The sequence below is a fragment of the Xenopus tropicalis genome, chromosome 8 (assembly GCF_000004195.4).
Source record: "Xenopus tropicalis strain Nigerian chromosome 8, UCB_Xtro_10.0, whole genome shotgun sequence".
Taxonomy (NCBI): domain Eukaryota; kingdom Metazoa; phylum Chordata; class Amphibia; order Anura; family Pipidae; genus Xenopus; species Xenopus tropicalis.
In genome coordinates this window covers 123,868,127-123,885,621 of record NC_030684.2, presented here as the reverse complement: position 1 = coordinate 123,885,621, position 17,495 = coordinate 123,868,127, and the positions used below count along the sequence as shown (strand labels likewise).

The window sequence follows — 17,495 nt, the reverse complement described above, 5'->3', positions numbered from 1 at the left end:
CCAAAACTATTTTATTTTCTTTCTTATGAGGAGACACTGGGCTCTGTTTATTTATTTATTTTGTTTATTTAAATTCAACCAGGTCTCTCTCCCACTTACAGTATGGATGGATTTTGGGCACTCCTATGTAAATTGGGCTTCTAAGAGACTACCACTAGTGATGGGCGAAATATTTCGCCAGGTATTTCGCCGCGGAAAAATTCGCCGCACGTCAAAAAATTGTCGCGGGCATCAAAAAAGAATAGTCGCGGGCGTCAAAATAATAGCCGCAGGCGATGAAACAATAGCCGCGCGACGAAACAATAGCTGTGCGATGAAACAATAGCCGCTGGCGACGAAACAATAGCCGCGCGACAAAACAATAGCCGCGGGCGACTAAACAATAGCCGCACGATGAAACAATAGCCGCGGGCGACGAAACAATAGCCGTGCGACGAAATGATAGCCGCGCGACGAAACAATAGCCGCGGGCGACGAAACAATAGCCGCGCGACGAAATAATAGCCGCGGGCGACGAAAAAATAGCCGTGCGACAAAATAATAGCCGCGGGTGACAAAAGAATAGCCGCGGGCGACAAATTATTTTTGTCGCACGACATTTTCGCCGTTTCGCGAATTTTTCGCCGTTTCGCGGATCTTTTGAAAGATTCGCGAATTTTTCGGCGAAGCGAAACAGAACAGATTCGCTCATCACTAACTACCACTGGTCACCAATTAGGCTTACTGCTAGACCAAGTACATATACGATGGACAGGGCATGCAGTCGTCTCAAATTATTCATGAGGTTCTTCAAATTTTTGGTATCTCTGCAGGGTCCAAAATCTTGGCCATTCATGGAGGTGAGAATTACATAGGAAAAATTTGTAGTGTTGACTTGATCTATAGCATAAGCCAGCACTTGGGCCCTTGTTATGCACTGATTGTTGAAGTAGAAGTTGTTTGGTAAGAGATTATATCCAGACAACAATGGTGGGGTGCGAGAAACCAAAAAGTGATTCATAAGGCATGTAAAAAATGTAATATGTCAGTGTCAGTTTTCATGAACAGGATTGGGGGTATAGCTTTAAGGCATAGAGAGGTGGAGAAGCATAACCGTTCTTTGCTCAGAAAAGATGGGGTACACCTCAACCCAATAGACTTGAATATTGTTAATATGGATTTCCAAACTGGTACTGAACAAGCACTGGCCATACGGTCATGGGGCCCCATTTGCAATGGGCAGGTGGTGGTGAGCTTATGGCGCATGGCCTATAAGGAACTTTAACCTTGGTGAGTTAAGCTTCCACAAAAGGAGACTCTTGTCGATTAGGGATGTTCCTGCCAGCTGTACCTGCAACTGCATAATGTTGTATAAGTTCATTAATAAATTTGTATTGCTGGCAAGAGGCCATCAAAGCAAAAACAAATGAACCTAAATCCAGTCTCAGTATCTTCTTGGACATGGAGAACACTCTCAGCCTCATCCCTTTTCACAGGTGATGTCTAATTTAATGTACTCGCTCTCAGCCTGGTGAGCACAGTTCCTGTTATTCTCAACTTCTGCAGTGTCTGATAAAGCATTCTGGGAAAGACATACAGTACCTATGCTCTATGGTTTTTGCAGTCACTGTGCCACTCATTACATACTTTTGCTTCTGCCTCCCCTTAATTATAAATGAATGCCATGACATTTTTCCACTTTAAATTAATTCCCAAAGAAAATTTGCAATCACGCTATACTCCTATATTAACCTGTAACTAACATTATCTTATAATTATAGCATATGCCTGCTAATTAATTTTAATAATGATCGTTTGTTAGACCAGTAACCATAGAGTATATAAACTTATCTCTGCATTTGCCCAATGTATTTTGGCATTTCTATCATGCATCAATAACTGAACAACTTTGCTGCAGCAAAACCTCCTTCTCATGAGGTAAGAAGTTCTGTCTCATAAGAATCTTCACAACAGATTTGTTCAAAAATCATAATCACTGTATCTTCTGTATAAGAGATTTTCTGTGTTCAAAATAGTGTTGCCACTTGGCATGTACAGGCACCGTGTGTGGGGCTACGGGCTTACTACAAGGCAACACAAATGTATCTCATGTTTTCCTATAGGTCTGTAACTACAGGAATAATGGTCACAGCTGAATTAACAAAAATTGTTAATTACTAAAAACTCTAGAAATTCTTTAAAATAGGATACTTTTATGAATGAGCAAATTTTTTCACCAGATATGAATTTGCGGAAAAATTCCATATATTGCTATCTGCAATTTTTTTTCATTAAACTGCATCAAAATGTATTTTTATTTTAACATAATCATGACTTTTTTGACACGACCGTGACTTTTTTCTTAGCAAATTTTTTAGTGGGGTGAATTTGTGCAGCAGTTTTATAAAAAAAAAATCGTCAATGCAAAATGCAGAATTTCGTAGCAAATAGAAAAAAATAGCTTATCTCTACCTTCCAGTAATTCAGAGCTTTCTGCGTAATTAATTTCCATGTAAACGACCCTATACCTGTATATGAAAGCTGTGCTGCACCCTATTATAATAGTATGTATGTCAATTTACACTTCAGTGGCTTGGAGGCTTCATACACAAATGTTTATCTGTTTCCATCCGCTCCCTATATTTACACTGTACATTAGATATTTATGTAGCAATGGCCTATGTAAAAACAAGGCACAAATTAAAGTTTGTTTCCATTTTTTTCACAATAATGAGGTTTTTTCTCGAGGCCAGCATATTTTGAAAAACTTGAAAACTTTGGTACATTTACAATTGTTGTTGTTACATTCAGCACTCTGCATCTAACTTTGCCTTCTGTACATCCCACATCAGCCCGTTGGCTGCATTTGTAGTTACCTTGTAGCCAGCGACATCCCATGTTCATATGGTGCAATTCCATAAGTCCTAAATACTCTTTATTACTCAGTAGGAAATATATAAATGCATAAATAGAAACTGTATTTTACAGCACAGAGTAGAACAGTCTGATATCCACTCCACTGAATGCATTTACAGCAAGTGTATTTTCACTATAATATGGAATCTCAGTTTTTTCTTTCCTTTCCAAACAACAGGCCAATAAACAGAATGGACTTGCCTCTAATTACCATTATACTTTGCCGTCTGTTGCTAATACTTTTATGGTACAAAGATGGTGGATGTGAAACATTATTAGAAGGGTGCAGACTGGTTACTGAAGAAGTCAGTGGCTATTCTCTCCCTGGAGATATCACACTGGGAGGCCTCTTTCCTGTTCATGTAGAAGTGACTCATCCTGAAAAAAACTATAGGGAACGTCCCAAACCTCTTCAGTGCAGCAGGTACGTCCAACTGTGTCATTGTTTTCAGTATAATATCTGGTTTAACATATACATACAGATATAGAATCCATTCCATCTCCAAACCCCAGTATCCAGAAAGCTCTGTGTTACAGGTTCTTACTTTTAATTGTATGTATGTATGTATGTATGTATATTTTTATTTATAAAGCGCTACATATGTACGCAGCGCTGTACAGTAGAATACATTAATATAAACAGGGGGTTAATAAGTTAGTAGATAAATACAAAGTATAGCAATAAATAGAAATACAATACAATAAATACTTATTGCAACTGTACAAGATACAGTTGCAATAAGTTAAGAGACAAAGACACAAGAGGATGGAGGTCCCTGCCCCGTAGAGCTTACAATCTATATGGGAGGGTAACTTACAGACACAAATAGGCAAATATAAGTGCTGTAGGTCACAGTGGGTGACATTACAATATAAGTGCTATTTCCCAGATCAGGTGCTGGGTGAGTGTTTTTTATTATTTTTTTTTCTCTGTATAAGCTGCATTGATACACATTGGTGGCAAAACAATAAGTTTTGGCTTTATTTAATGTTTACTTTTTTAGTAGACAAGGTATGGTAATCCCAATTACAGAAAAGCCATCACCCCTGGAAAACCCTAAGCACTTCAGATAATAGGTGCCATTCCAGTACCTTATTAAAATGCCCACATTGAACATGGAAATGGGGGCCACTGACACCAGCAGCCAAAAACTATTAATAGTTTTATTATTATTGTTAGTTTTTATTCCTTATCTTTCTTTTCAGTCCCTCTCCTACTCATATTCCAGCCTTTCATTCAAACCACTGCCTGGTTGCCAAGGTAAATCAGACCCTAGCAACCAGATAGCTGCTGAAATTCCAAACTGGAGATCTTCTAAACAAAAAGCTAAATCTTAGTCTGACAGAAAAATGCAGGGCTGAGAGAGCTGAGAGAGAGCCTAAACATAGTCCTTTTTCAAACTGTTCAAACAATCACACAGTGAAACCAGTTAAACAAATACCGGCGGGAAAATACAGTGAGCACAGATGGAGTGCCTGTCATGCTGATCAGAAGCAGATGAGATCAACAGTGTGTGCCATTGTGTTCCTCTGATCCCTCTTTTGAAAGTTCCTTTTAATGTCCTCAATAGTGTCTGGCTGCACCCCCAATTTTGTCACAATCCCACCCCCCAATATCACATGACTTTCCCCTTACAAACATGCCCCCCGCCCAGCTGGTAGGAAAGAAGCCAGAAAGGTGGCAACGCTATGTACATATGGCACACACTTGTATTTACCCTGCTATCTCTTCTCTTTCCTTTCTTTCATTTTCTTCTCTGCAGTTTTTTTTATCTCATGTGTCTTTCTTTCTGCTCCCTTAGATATTCTGCCTTTTTTCCTTCTCAATCCATTTATGCTGTAGTGTAGTGTTTGCATCTATTATGCTCCCCTTCTCCCCACGTTCCCTTTATGCTCTACCTTGTTAGCTTTTTTACCTTATATTTTACTGTTTCCCCACAAAATTACTGCTATGAATGCCCATTCCCCTCCGGTTGATTTTCAGTATCCCCCTTCCCCTGGTTTCTCCTGGTCTTTTTACCCTTTCCCTCACAGAAGTACACAGAAGTTAATGTTCTTCCCAAACCTCCCACTATTCTCTTTCCTAAGTGGTGGGCATGATTTTCTTTCTTCAGAAGTGAGCTACAATTTTATTGGATCTCTCTGAGTTGTTCTCCAATCAGATCAAGACACAAAACCATTCCCACAGCATATCCGTGAGTTTTGTGCGATCTTCCACCTCATGCCAGCAGCCCAGCATCCAGCTTCTGATAGGGAGCAGCAGCTTTGTTTTACAGTGCAACTCTAAACCCTTCATACAGCATTACTGTGTACTTTCTTTTATTTTTTTAGATTTCAAATCAGATTTTATCGCTTCCTACTCGTAATGGTGTTTGCAATCATGGAAATTAATTCATCAAATTATCTTTTACCCAATATAACACTGGGCTTCCACCTCTATGATTCCTGTTATAATGAGGTACGGTCACTAATTGGAGCAACATGGATTTTATCAGGGAAAGAAAATGGAGTGCCAAACTTTCACTGCAACAAGGATCTGATGCCACTGGCTATTGTTGGCGACTTGCCCTCTAAGGCCTCAGAGCCCCTAGCAAGGATCTTGGGATTGTACAGATATCCGCAGGTACATTACCCCTTTGTAGTAATGTTAAACTACTCTCTGTGATTATAATTAGAATAAAAACCATTTAGGAATATTGTCATGGGAAAACATTTTTTTTTCAGAACACATCAGTTAATAGACCTTCTTCTGCAGAATCCTGTATCAAAATCTATAAACTAAAGACGTCCGTCACACTTTACTGCTGAGCTGCAAGATGGAGGGATATCACACCCCTCCCAGCAGCCGATCAGCAGAACAATGGGAAGGGAGCAAGATAGCAGCTCCCAGTAGGTATCAGAATAGCACTCAATAGTAAGAAATCCAAGTCCGGCTTGGGACTCCTCCAGTTACATGGGAGTAGGAGAAACAATAGGTTAGCTGAAAGCAGTTCTAATGTGTAGCGCTGGCTGAAAGCTCAGACTCAGGCACAATGCACTGAGATGGTGCCTACACAACAATATTACAACTAAACAAAATAGATTTGTTGGTTCGAGAATTTTTTTTTCAAATAATACAGTTAATTATTTGCTATGTGAACAGTATAATTTAGAAATAATGACAATATCCCCCTGGTTGTGTAATAAAAGGTGCAAAGTTTTCTACAGATCTGGTTACCTACTGCAACCAATCAGCAGGTACCATTAACATCTCTTTAAAGACAAATGCCTTCTTGGTTGCTAGGAGTTACTGCACCTGGGGAAAATTGTCTCTTTTATTACATTACCCAGATCAGATGATCTAGAAAAAATACCTGATTGCTAACAAGGAGTCCTCTTATAACTTTATGTTCCTGCACTAGAGGCATTGTTGACAAAATCTTATTCTGCATTAGCAGTGTTGGGTGTTCCCTTTAGGGCTAAAAATGGAAGGGCAAGTGTCTTTTTACAGCCCAGTACAAGTATAATTATGTAACTAATGCATTAATTTCAGATATATAACTTTCCACAGAATGATAGAGTTGAGCTATATCTGTTTTTCTTACTGTTATTTTTCAACAGATTAGCTATGCTTCTTTGCTGCCTGTGTTGAGCAATAAAATTCATTTCCCATCCTTCTTCAGGACAATAAATAAAATTGAATATGAATGGTTTGCCATTGCTCGGTTGGTTAAGTATTTTAACTGGACCTGGGTGGGTGTTATATCCTCAAATAATGACTTTGGGATATTAGGTTCTCAAATTGCAATTAGAGAAATAGAGAAGAATGGTGGATGCATTGCATTTCAAGAGACACTTCCTATAATCAACTCCATGGAGTCTGTCTACCGTATCATTGATGTTGTCAAGAGATCCAGTGCAACAGTGATCATTTTATTTTGTACCATAGAAAACCTTATCCCTTTCATGGAACAGGCTTCTTTTCACAATATCACTGACAAATTGTGGGTGGGAACATCAAGCTGGTCCATTACTTCTGATTTCCCTAGGACTGACATCTTAACAACCTTAAATGGGAGCCTTGGATTAGCGGCTCAAAAGGGGAAAATTCCAGGCTTTAAGGAGTTTCTTTATAGCATCCATCCTTCCAGATTTCCAGATGATCCTTACATGAAGTCATTTTGGGAGACTGTTTTTCACTGTATTTGGCCAGGAAATGATGCAGTCTTTAATACATCTCCAGCACTGCTTAAAGAAGACATTGTTTGGTGCACAGGAGAGGAGAGACTGGACAGTATTGATCCCAATATATATGATGTCTATAACTTTATATATTCATATAGAACACATAACGCAGTCTTTGCAGTAGCTCATGCTTTGCACCAGATGAAGAACTGTGTCCCAGGGAAAGGGCCTTTCAAGAATGGATCTTGTGCTGATATTTATAACCACCGGCCTTGGCAGGTACTGTATATAATGCACAGATTAAGTTGTGTGAGGGAGCTGCATTCATTCATTAAAGCCAGAGACAAAAAGCCCCTGTATATATTGTTACAGGATATTATGATTTCATTAGATGTTCCTTTATTCTCTTCCTTCAGGTTATGTGTAGTGGAACTGTTCTTCTATTCATACATTATTCAATTTAATGTAATTATGAAGTAGCTTAATATAGAACTCTCTGTGTTGTTGGGTATATTTAAGGCATCTATCCCCATAAAACTATTGCATGTATGGGATACAGTATGTTGGATATCTAGAATGTGGATATGTTTAAATAGCAGTGCACAGTGGGTAATAAAAAAACTGGAAAGATGCTGAACAACAAGTTAAATAATTAATAAACCACAAATAATAAAAAATTGTCTCTGAATATTACTACATCATACTAAAAGTTAACACAACCCCTTTGTAATGTTGAATATGCCTGCAGTTACAGTCCATTTGATGTCATCATCATGTAAAACTCACCAGTTCCATTTATATTACATAAATATTAATGACTGTTTTTAAACATCACAGGAGATTAAATACATAGTCTTAGGAACAGTTTTGTCTGGTATATGAGAAAGTCAGCTGTAACATAATAGTGCCATTGGCTACTTATTTTGTGACCATTAGCCAACCTGACATAAGTCTTTTATGTCACCAATTAACAAAGATTTTTAATTGCATTATAAGTTTGAAGAGTTTTTACATGTGACCATAGTAAAAGTTTACAGTTTGCCTGTTCTCACTACCACAACTGCACTCATGCCAGGACCTTATAACGCATTGAACCAGATTCAATTTAACGAGAAAAAAGATTAATCATGTGATAACTCATGGATGAGATTTAATTTGCAATGCAATTTAATTCAGAAAACTTATTTCAAAGCTTATTGTGTGTAATGTCTAATGCAAGTCTATGGGGAAAATGGAAACTTAATTTCGAGAACATTTTTTCCCTTGAATTGAATCTTATACTTGAATTTTCTTGCGATAAGCCATAAAATAACCCTGACTATCCTGACTTCCACTGAGCTGCCCTGTGGATGGGACAGGTGGTGAGTAAGCCAAAACTTATCTTTTTCCTTTTTGGGGACAACTCCTGGGGGGGCATCCTGAGGTTTGGAAGGGAGGGTTACATATGGCCCTGACATTCTTCTTGAATTTACCTCCTTGACTAGCTGTTACCCTAGTACCCAGAGGAATTCCCCAGCTGCCCATAAGTTCCTCCCCCCTGAAAAGGAATCCAAGACCCCTCCTAAAAACCTCGCTCAATATTGCAGACACACAAATTTCATCACCGTGTAGAGCAAACAAAAATAAGTGGCTTTGAGCTTCCTTTAATGCAACTCTCTCTCTGCAATGATTCTGTATTCCAGCATTCTTACTCTTTGAAAACAAATTATGAAAATAGTGCCATCTTTTCTCCTAGCTGCTCCATTACCTCAGAAAGGTAGACTTCAACAACACAGCAGGAGAAAGAATATATTTTGATGAGAATGGGGATGTCCCTCAGTCTGTGGACATTTTGAACTGGCAGCTGTTCCCTAATGGAAGTAATCAGTATGTCTCTATTGGTAGTTTTGATTCCGGCTCTCTAAATGGCGAGGGACTCGATATTCAGCTAAACAAGATTTTATGGAATGGAGGATACAGCCAAGTAAGTTTTATTGGACCCTAATACAATTTGCCTCAGACAGCTCCCATTGACTTCTGCAGGACCTCCACAGCTTTAAAGTTTTGAATTAGTTTTATCGTGTTTTTTACATTTAATAAATAAAACATTTCTTAGTGGTTTAGAGTAATTAGTACAATCCATGATTTTTATTGGTAAAAAATACAATTTGAGGAAATTAAAAATGACAAAAGTTAGTAAATGGGCCCCTTAGTGATGGCAGAGAGCAGTGTTATCAGGCCACAAGCCAATCCTGTCTGTAGACCAAATGCTAACTCAAATTTAATTGAATTGGGCAGTTTTAATTTGTTTTCATGAACTTTTTATTTACCATTTGTTTATTAGTTGGAATGGAATTATACTGTATATCTTTGCAAAGGGGAAGAAGCACACCAATATGCCGGCAATGCCTTTAACTCATTTATTTGCAGAAACAAATGGCACAAGCTTTCGGGGGGGGGGTAACCCCTTCTTCAGGTGCAATACACACAAGTTAACAATTTAATCATTAAATACCTTAACAGATCATGTGACACTACCTTGCGACCCATTAACCCCATTGCGGCTGCAATATCAAGCAGTCCCAAGCAGCCATTCAATTATATATGAAACGACAATCCATTTTATAGGAGTCTATATACTTCATAGTCTGTAAAAAATGGAATGGAATCATACCCAGGCTGTCAAATACAAAAATATTAAAATTTCTTCATAGATCCCGGTTTCGGTTTGCAGTCATCCATGTCCCAAAGGCTACAGAAGAGCTGCAATTCAGGGGCAGAAGATCTGCTGCTTTGATTGCCTGCCATGTTCTGAAGGAGAGATTCTCAACCCAAATGGTTTGTAACATTATAATTTAGTTATTGGATAATAGATATTAAGGTTGAGAAAAATATACAGTTAAATCCATTCTTCTTATTTTACCTAAATACTACCATTCTTCTTCTGTCTAAATAAACAAAACAAGGTGCTTTACTTATGATTTCCTCAGTGGCACATTCATTTCCTTAGCTTTAACTACAGTTTGAGACATAATTTCTTTTAAGAAAAACATTTAATCTTTGTTTAAATATGGATAATACAGATGCCATTACTACCTATGTTGACTTTACTACTCTATGAAGGAGTTGTTTCACTCGATAGCCCAAATGTGTTATGGGGTACTGTTATTTACCACTGCAGGGAAGCATTGCCATACATATTCCTAGGTACAACATGACTTCAGTTACACTTGATTTGTACTTGGTAGCAAAGTCAGACCCTGAAACTTAACAATAAACAAACATACTGCAAATAAACAGATGCAGATTCAAAATGTGTCTTTAAGTACTTCTAGAGGCAGCATGTAGTCACTGTTGTGTGTAGGCTTAACTCGCACACACTCTAATGCAGATTTAAGTCACATTATAGGTTGTGCCAATAGTTTGAACAAAGTCAGTAACAAATGCAATATTTGAAGCACCCAATTGAATACTTTTAGTTACTTTTAGACAGAAACATCTGATCAGCGTTGCAATTTTCAGTCACATATATGTAGTGCAAAATCCATTGTTCTTATACTTATTGCACACGCTTAATTCAGATTGTAATCATGTACATATGGTGCAGAATCCAACCAATATTAAGCATTCCTGTCTACAGCTCCAATTGCTTCACACCAGGTTTGTGTATGGAAAGGCCTTTCTGACACATAATTAGGGGGGCCACCTCCTGGGGCATTTGTACTGTGCCTTCTTCTCTCTGTATAACATTGTTTCTGTTATTCTAGATGACAGTAAATGTCTCAAGTGCCCAGAAGACAAATGGCCTGATAGCAGAAAAGAAGAGTGCCTACCAAAGCTCATTCAGTTCCTTTCTTATGAAGAGACATTGGGCTCCGCTTTAGCTTGTATTTCAGTTTTGTTTTGTCTCCTTACATTTTCAGTGTTCTGCCTGTTTATAATCAAAAGAAAGACCCCCATAGTGAAGGCAAATAACAGAGATCTCAGCTACCTACTTCTCATCTCCCTCATGTTTGGCTTCATGTGTTCCTTGGCATTCATTGGCAGACCCAACCGGATAATGTGCATGATACGCCAGGTCATGTTTGCTGTCATTTTTTCACTTTGTGTTTCTACCATACTAGCAAAGACTATCACTGTCGTAATGATATTTAGTGCTACAAATCCAGACAGTAAACTAAAGAAATTAGTGGGACTACGAATACCCATTTATATTGTCCCAGTGTGTACCATGGTTCAGATAACTCTATGCATAGTTTGGCTGACCACAGACGCTCCATTTGCAGAGTACAATATGGCAGCAGAAATAGGAATAATAGTGATTGAGTGCAATGAGGGGTCCAGGGTGTTATTTGCTTGTGTCTTGGGGTACATGGGTCTCTTAGCTTCAATTAGTTTATTTGTTGCTTTTATGGCTAGGAAGCTCCCTGACACATTTAATGAGACCAAGTTCATTACATTCAGTATGTTGGTATTTGCCAGTGTTTGGGTGACATTTATACCTGCTTATCTCAGTACCAAGGGGAAACAGACAGTGGCAGTAGAAATCTTTGCCATTCTCTCTTCAAGCGCTGGGTGTCTTTTTTGCATCTTTTCCCCAAAATGTTATACAATATTACTGCACCCAGAAATGAACAGCAGACAGTACATCACAGGAAGAAATGCTAGAAAGCAATGGATTCAATAGGTATCGTAAATCATCAGAAGAAAAGTTCATTCAGCGCTGTAATTGTGGTATAAGACAATTGATTGCAGCTCCACCCTTATCAAATTCACTCTGCTGAATCCAAAGACCAAGAAAAATAACTGTTGGGAAGCGCAAAAATACCAGGTTCTATATAATGTTTTAAGTGCACACGTGCCCACACATTAAGAACAAAATAAAGTGCAAGTGCTACTGCCAAATTCATTTTCGTAAAAATACAAAATTAATGAAGGTGCCAGACTGCAGGTGATGGTATCCTTTCAAAAGCAGGATCTCCTCCTCACCAGATGCCCAAGGAATCAAAGCCAAACACAATGGGCATGACAATCAATCTTCTGCATGTGCTCAAAATATATTTGCTATAGAGAGACACGCCAAACAGTTTAGTATAATTTTAATATTTGAAAAAAAACAGAAAAAAAACAAAAGGGGATACTCATAAAATAAATGTCAGTAACAGGATTGTACAAAGGGTAGTACCGTAAGCGTAAAAAGCCCTCCATGTTTTTCTCATGGATTGCCACGTTTCCTCAGGAGATAATAATGTATTTAGTCCCACATGCTCTTTAATACACTAACAAGATGGTTCACTAAAATGACATCATCACCTATGGAGATTCTCTATTGGACCTTTGATGTTACATCATTGCTAGCAGCCAAATACATACATCACTGCATTTCCTTGTATTCCAAACCTCTTTTCCATTCAAATTTTAAAGTGCCAGTGAAGCAACAAAATTATAATCCCATATTCCATTGGCTTTGGCACGATCCATAACTGGACTATCTTCTAAGGTAGACAATATCTCTATTACACTAGTAAACAGTAAAAAAAAAAAAAACTATTTGGAACACCTGACAATCAAAAGAACACTTCTCTACAAATATATGCCACTGATTCAATAGATACAAAGGGGCACATTTACTTACTCACGATTGTTCCGACGGCGTCTGATTGCGTTTTTTTCGTAATGATCGGTATTTTGCAATTTGTCGGAAAGTTGTCGCGACTTTTTCGTTGCCATTCCAAAATCTGGCGATTTTTTCGTAGCGTTAAAACTTGCGCGAAAAGTCGCGACTTTTTCGTAGCCTTCGCGCCGAGTACGAAAGATTCAGATTCATTCAAGCTTCAGTATGGTGACTTTTCTTGGGCCAGGTTGGAGCTGCAGGGTGCGATTGAGTCCTATGGGAGACTTTCCTTGGGCCGGGTTGGAGCTGCAGAGTGCCATTGAGCCCTATGGGAGACTTTCCTTGGGCCGGGTTGGAGCTGCAGAGTGCCATTGAGTCCTATGGGAGACTTTCCTTGGGCCGGGTTGGAGCTGCAGAGTGCCATTGAGCCCTATGGGAGACTTTCCTTGGGCCGGGTTGGAGCTGCAGAGTGCCATTGAGCCCTATGGGAGACTTTCCTTGGGCCGGGTTGGAGCTGCAGAGTGCCATTGAGCCCTATGGGAGACTTTCCCTGGGCCGGGTTGGAGCTGCAGGGTGCCATTGAGTCCTATGGGAGACTTTCCTTGGGCCAGGTTGGAGCTGCAGGGTGCCATTGAGTCCTATGGGAGGCTTCTAAAATCATGCTAAGTCTAAAAGTTTCACCCGGCACTTACGAGCGCTCAATACGAAAAAGTCGCGACAAGATACGAGCGCATTGTAATGGCTACGAAAAACTCGCGTTTTTTCGCGCAAATCATATTGGTAATGAAAAAGTCGCGACAATTTACAAAAAGGTCGTAACAGGCGCCGAAAAAATCGCAAAAAAATACGAAAAAGTCGCAAAATGTTCGTTTTCCAATCGGAATTTTTCCAATTCGGTTCGGATTCGTGGGTTAGTAAATGTGCCCCAAAGAGTTTCATAGAACAGGTTGAAATAATGGGATGTTTTAAAGTTATCTTAAAAGTGTTTTAAAAAGCAGCTAGGTCCTAATCAATAGTAAACCCTGTTGGTTGCAAACTATCTACTTTAAAAATCCAGCAGGGTCTCCATTATGTTTTTCTTTGTTGTGATGTGGGACACTAACTCATCTGCATTCTATTAGAATTACATATACTAATTGATCCAACCAATATTTAGCATTCCCGTCCTCAGCCACATCCAATCAGTTCACACCAGGTTTGTGTATGGAAAGGCCTTTCTGCCACAGAATGAGGGGGCCCACCTCCTGGGACATTCGTACTGTGCCTTCTTCTTTCTGCATCAAATTGTTTCTGGTATTAGAATTACATATACTAATTGATTCCCCACATTATGGATTCTGAAACATTCATCTTTACACTTTACATTATATATGAGCACAGATGCCAACATATTCAGTTTAAAAGTAAAAAGCAGTCATCAGTTTTGAACTCTTCTGCTTTAGAGTGTTCTCCTGCTTCATCTTTGGAATGTACCATGTATCTGAAACATGAGGATGGAATATTATATATTGTCTATGGGGTGTTTTGCAAAAAACAGAATACACCATGGTAATGTAATAAAATGTTCAAACCAATTGCTGTTCAGTTCTTTTATTTTACTCTGCATCCTAAAAAAATTATAAATATATATGAAATTATGCCCAAAAGCTGATTTACTCACTGTATTAATTAATAATTAGCAGAGCATTTGAACTAGATATATTTTGTAACTGAAAAACACCCAGCACTAATTAAGTAAACAGAAATCCCATTCATTCAATACAAGGGAAAGCATAAAACAATATACTGTATAGGGGACACCATTTCAAGGAAAAATAAATGCATGTACCACAGTTTTAGGTCAAAGGATACTTAAGGGCCCATTCATTAAAGAACTCATTTTCGCTAGTTAAAAGCATGATTGGAAAAAATTCTGAGTAACCACGATAATTGTGTGAAAATTGGGTGAAAATTAATTTCTTGGTCGTATGAAAATATTGTGTTTGTGATCCAAAAGTCATGAAATTTTCGGGTCTGAATGATTGTAAACGGTGTGAAAACCTTTCTGGCTTTGAAACTTCAATGTATGATTTTGGAAGCCTTCCATAGGGCTCAATGGCAGCCTTAAAGCTGTAAGATTGGCAGCAGTTTCATTTTCCCCATTTAAGTCAATTGGTGAAATCTGATTGGCTGTTGTTGGCCCCTCCCACTTTGGGTCATCCAACAAATGTTGCTGTTTCATTCAGGGTGACCCCATGAATACGTTATTCAAGTGTGGGGAGTGGAGCTTTAAAAAGTTGCAGCAGTTTGAAAATCTTCCCTTTCAAAGTCAATGGGAAAATTGGGGGGTTTGGAGCGGCACCACAAAAAGACAAGGATCACTTAGAAAAGCATAAACAGCCTGCTCCGCTATAGGGCGAAGAAGTGTGGAGAGTTTCAGAAATTTTCTGACATTTCAGCGAAACGGGACAGATTCGCTCATCACTAACAAGGAGGCAATATCTTTTCTGAATGATATGTACAATAGAATGAATGTAGATCTCCCATGAAATTAAATCACAAAATTAAATGAATATAAAAAATAAAACAAGAACTAAACTATTTGAAGTAACACCCTGCATGTCTGTTTGACCTAGACCAGTGTTTTCTAGGCATTTTAAGTCTTTTTAATTGGATCAGCGGTGTGACGTTTGGTATTGCAATTAAAAGTTTTATTTAGGGTTTTTAGTTTATTTAGTTTTATTTGTGTACTAAACACACTTTCATTGGTTTTTGTAGCTTGTAAAATCGGGGTGAGCCCTGTGCACATGATTTTTGCTTTGAGCTTTACTGTGCTATTGCAACTGAATAAAGATTATTTTACAGTAGCGGGTAACCTCAACACAAGATTGTTTAAGTAGTTAGTATATAACTGGTAAGACAAGTGGTAGGTATAGTGTAGTCTTCCACAACCTAAAGCAGGGGTCCCCAATCTTTCTTACTTGTGAGCCACAGTCATGTAAAAAGACTTGGAGAGCAACACAAGCACCATAAAAGTTCATGGAGGAGCCAAATAAGGACTAAGATTGGCTATTAGGGGCCTGTATGCACACTATCAGCTTACAGGGGGCTTTATTTGGTAGTAACTCTTGTTTTTATTCAACCAAAACTTGCCCCCAAGTCAGGAATTCAAAAATAACTCCCTGGTTTGGGGGCACTGGGAGCAACATCCAAGGGGTTGGTGAGAAACATGTTGCCCCTGAGCCACTGGTTGGGGATCACTGACCTAAAGTGAGTGAGGGCCTAATAGATTGTTATGGAAATCCAAAAAAAGGTAAAGTAGAAGCTCAAAAATTGAAGTAAAATAAAAAATTACGCATTTCATACCAAATGGGGTACTTAGTCATAGGCAGCCTATGACTAAGTACTCCATTTGGTACGAAACATGTAAGGCTTCTTTATAGCATATATGTGTATAATTAAATAAAGTATTATTTATTTTACTTCAATTTTTGAGCTTCTACTTTACCTTTTTTGGATTTCCGGAGTGCCTACCTTTCCTATTGAATGTCTTCCTATGTGGCTGAGGGTCTGGGGCATGAGCACCCGGACCAAACCTGTGAACGGGTAAGCCTGATCTTCACTACTATATCTTAGATTTATACCTCCTCTGAGTTTATATTTCCTAATAGATTGTTACATGATGTGCAGTCAAATAACTTCCTATAAACTTCATTTGGAGAACAACTGACAACAGCTATTTGACTTCAAATTCAAATATGTTTTGTGACCCTTTTATAAGACAAATAGTAAATGGTCACATTTTACTTATAGTTGCTTCATTACATCAAGAAAGCAAAGTCTTCGATAACACGGCAGGGGAACAAGTATATTTTTATGAGAATGGATATGTTCCTGTTTATGTGGATATCCTGAATTGACAATCATTTCCTAATGGAACTAATCAGTTTGTCCACATTGGAAGTTTTGATGCCGGCTCTCCCAAAGGCCAAGAACTTAATATCTGGCTAAATAAGATTTTATGGAACGGAGGGCACATCCATGTAAGAATTTTTTTTTGTATGTTTCAGACTGCTGCATGAGTATGTACTGTAAAAACACACTTCCTGGCCCAAAACACTGTTGCACATGCTTTAAGCTGATGTAAACACCCTCCAATGTGATTATCCACAGGCAAATGGTTGTGCTTATCAAAGAATGCTTTCTAGGGCAAAGTATTTTTGGCATCATAATATGATTTTGTACAATTTTTGGGAAAAAAAACATTTTTTTCACTATTTATTATACAACAAAACTCTGATAAATTCAAAAGAAAAAGTACGCCATCTAAAAGCTGTCGAGATCATGTAGAAGTCAATGGTAGGTGCCCTTTCTACAGCTGGAAGATCTTTCTTCTTGCTTTGTGGTTCTAGAGGTTTTCGTATGAAAAAGTTGCAGTTTTTGTTTTTTTCTGCGTCGTGCTTTTTCAGTTTGGATCTTTTAATAAATGACTAGACATTCAAGGTTTTTGTGGAAATGGTTAAAAAAAACCACAAAAAATCCAAATGTTGATAAATCTGCCCATGAAAATTACTTTCTCTCAACTGCAGTTTTCAGGTCTCTCCACAAGTGTTCAATGGTATTTAGATCTGGATCCAAAGCTGCCCAATGCAGAATAGTCCAGCATTTTGACTTTATCTTTTTCTGGGTGCTTTTTGAAGTGGGCTTTTAGTTAGTGACCTGCTGGAAGGGCAGGCGGTGTCCTTTTTACAACTGGAAGATCTTTCTTTGCTTTGTGGTTTGAATGGTTTTCAGGGTTTTTGATGTTTTCATTTGTGCAACAATACTAAAAAGTTGCGGTTTTTGCAATTTTTTCACGTCTTTT

General features: G+C 38.4%; 1 protein-coding gene across 1 annotated transcript; it reads left to right on the top strand.

Annotated features, from left to right (window-relative positions):
• Positions 1-757: 757 nt before the first annotated feature.
• On the top strand, positions 758-11,852 carry LOC100485069 (extracellular calcium-sensing receptor). The gene is made up of 7 exons (XM_031891765.1): positions 758-839; positions 1,385-1,475; positions 5,227-5,353; positions 6,496-7,338; positions 8,795-9,022; positions 9,753-9,876; positions 10,806-11,852. The coding sequence occupies exons 1-7, from the start codon at positions 758-760 to the stop codon at positions 11,723-11,725; spliced, it is 2,415 nt and encodes an 804-aa protein (XP_031747625.1). The 3' UTR covers positions 11,726-11,852.
• The last annotated feature ends 5,643 nt before the right edge of the window (positions 11,853-17,495 follow it).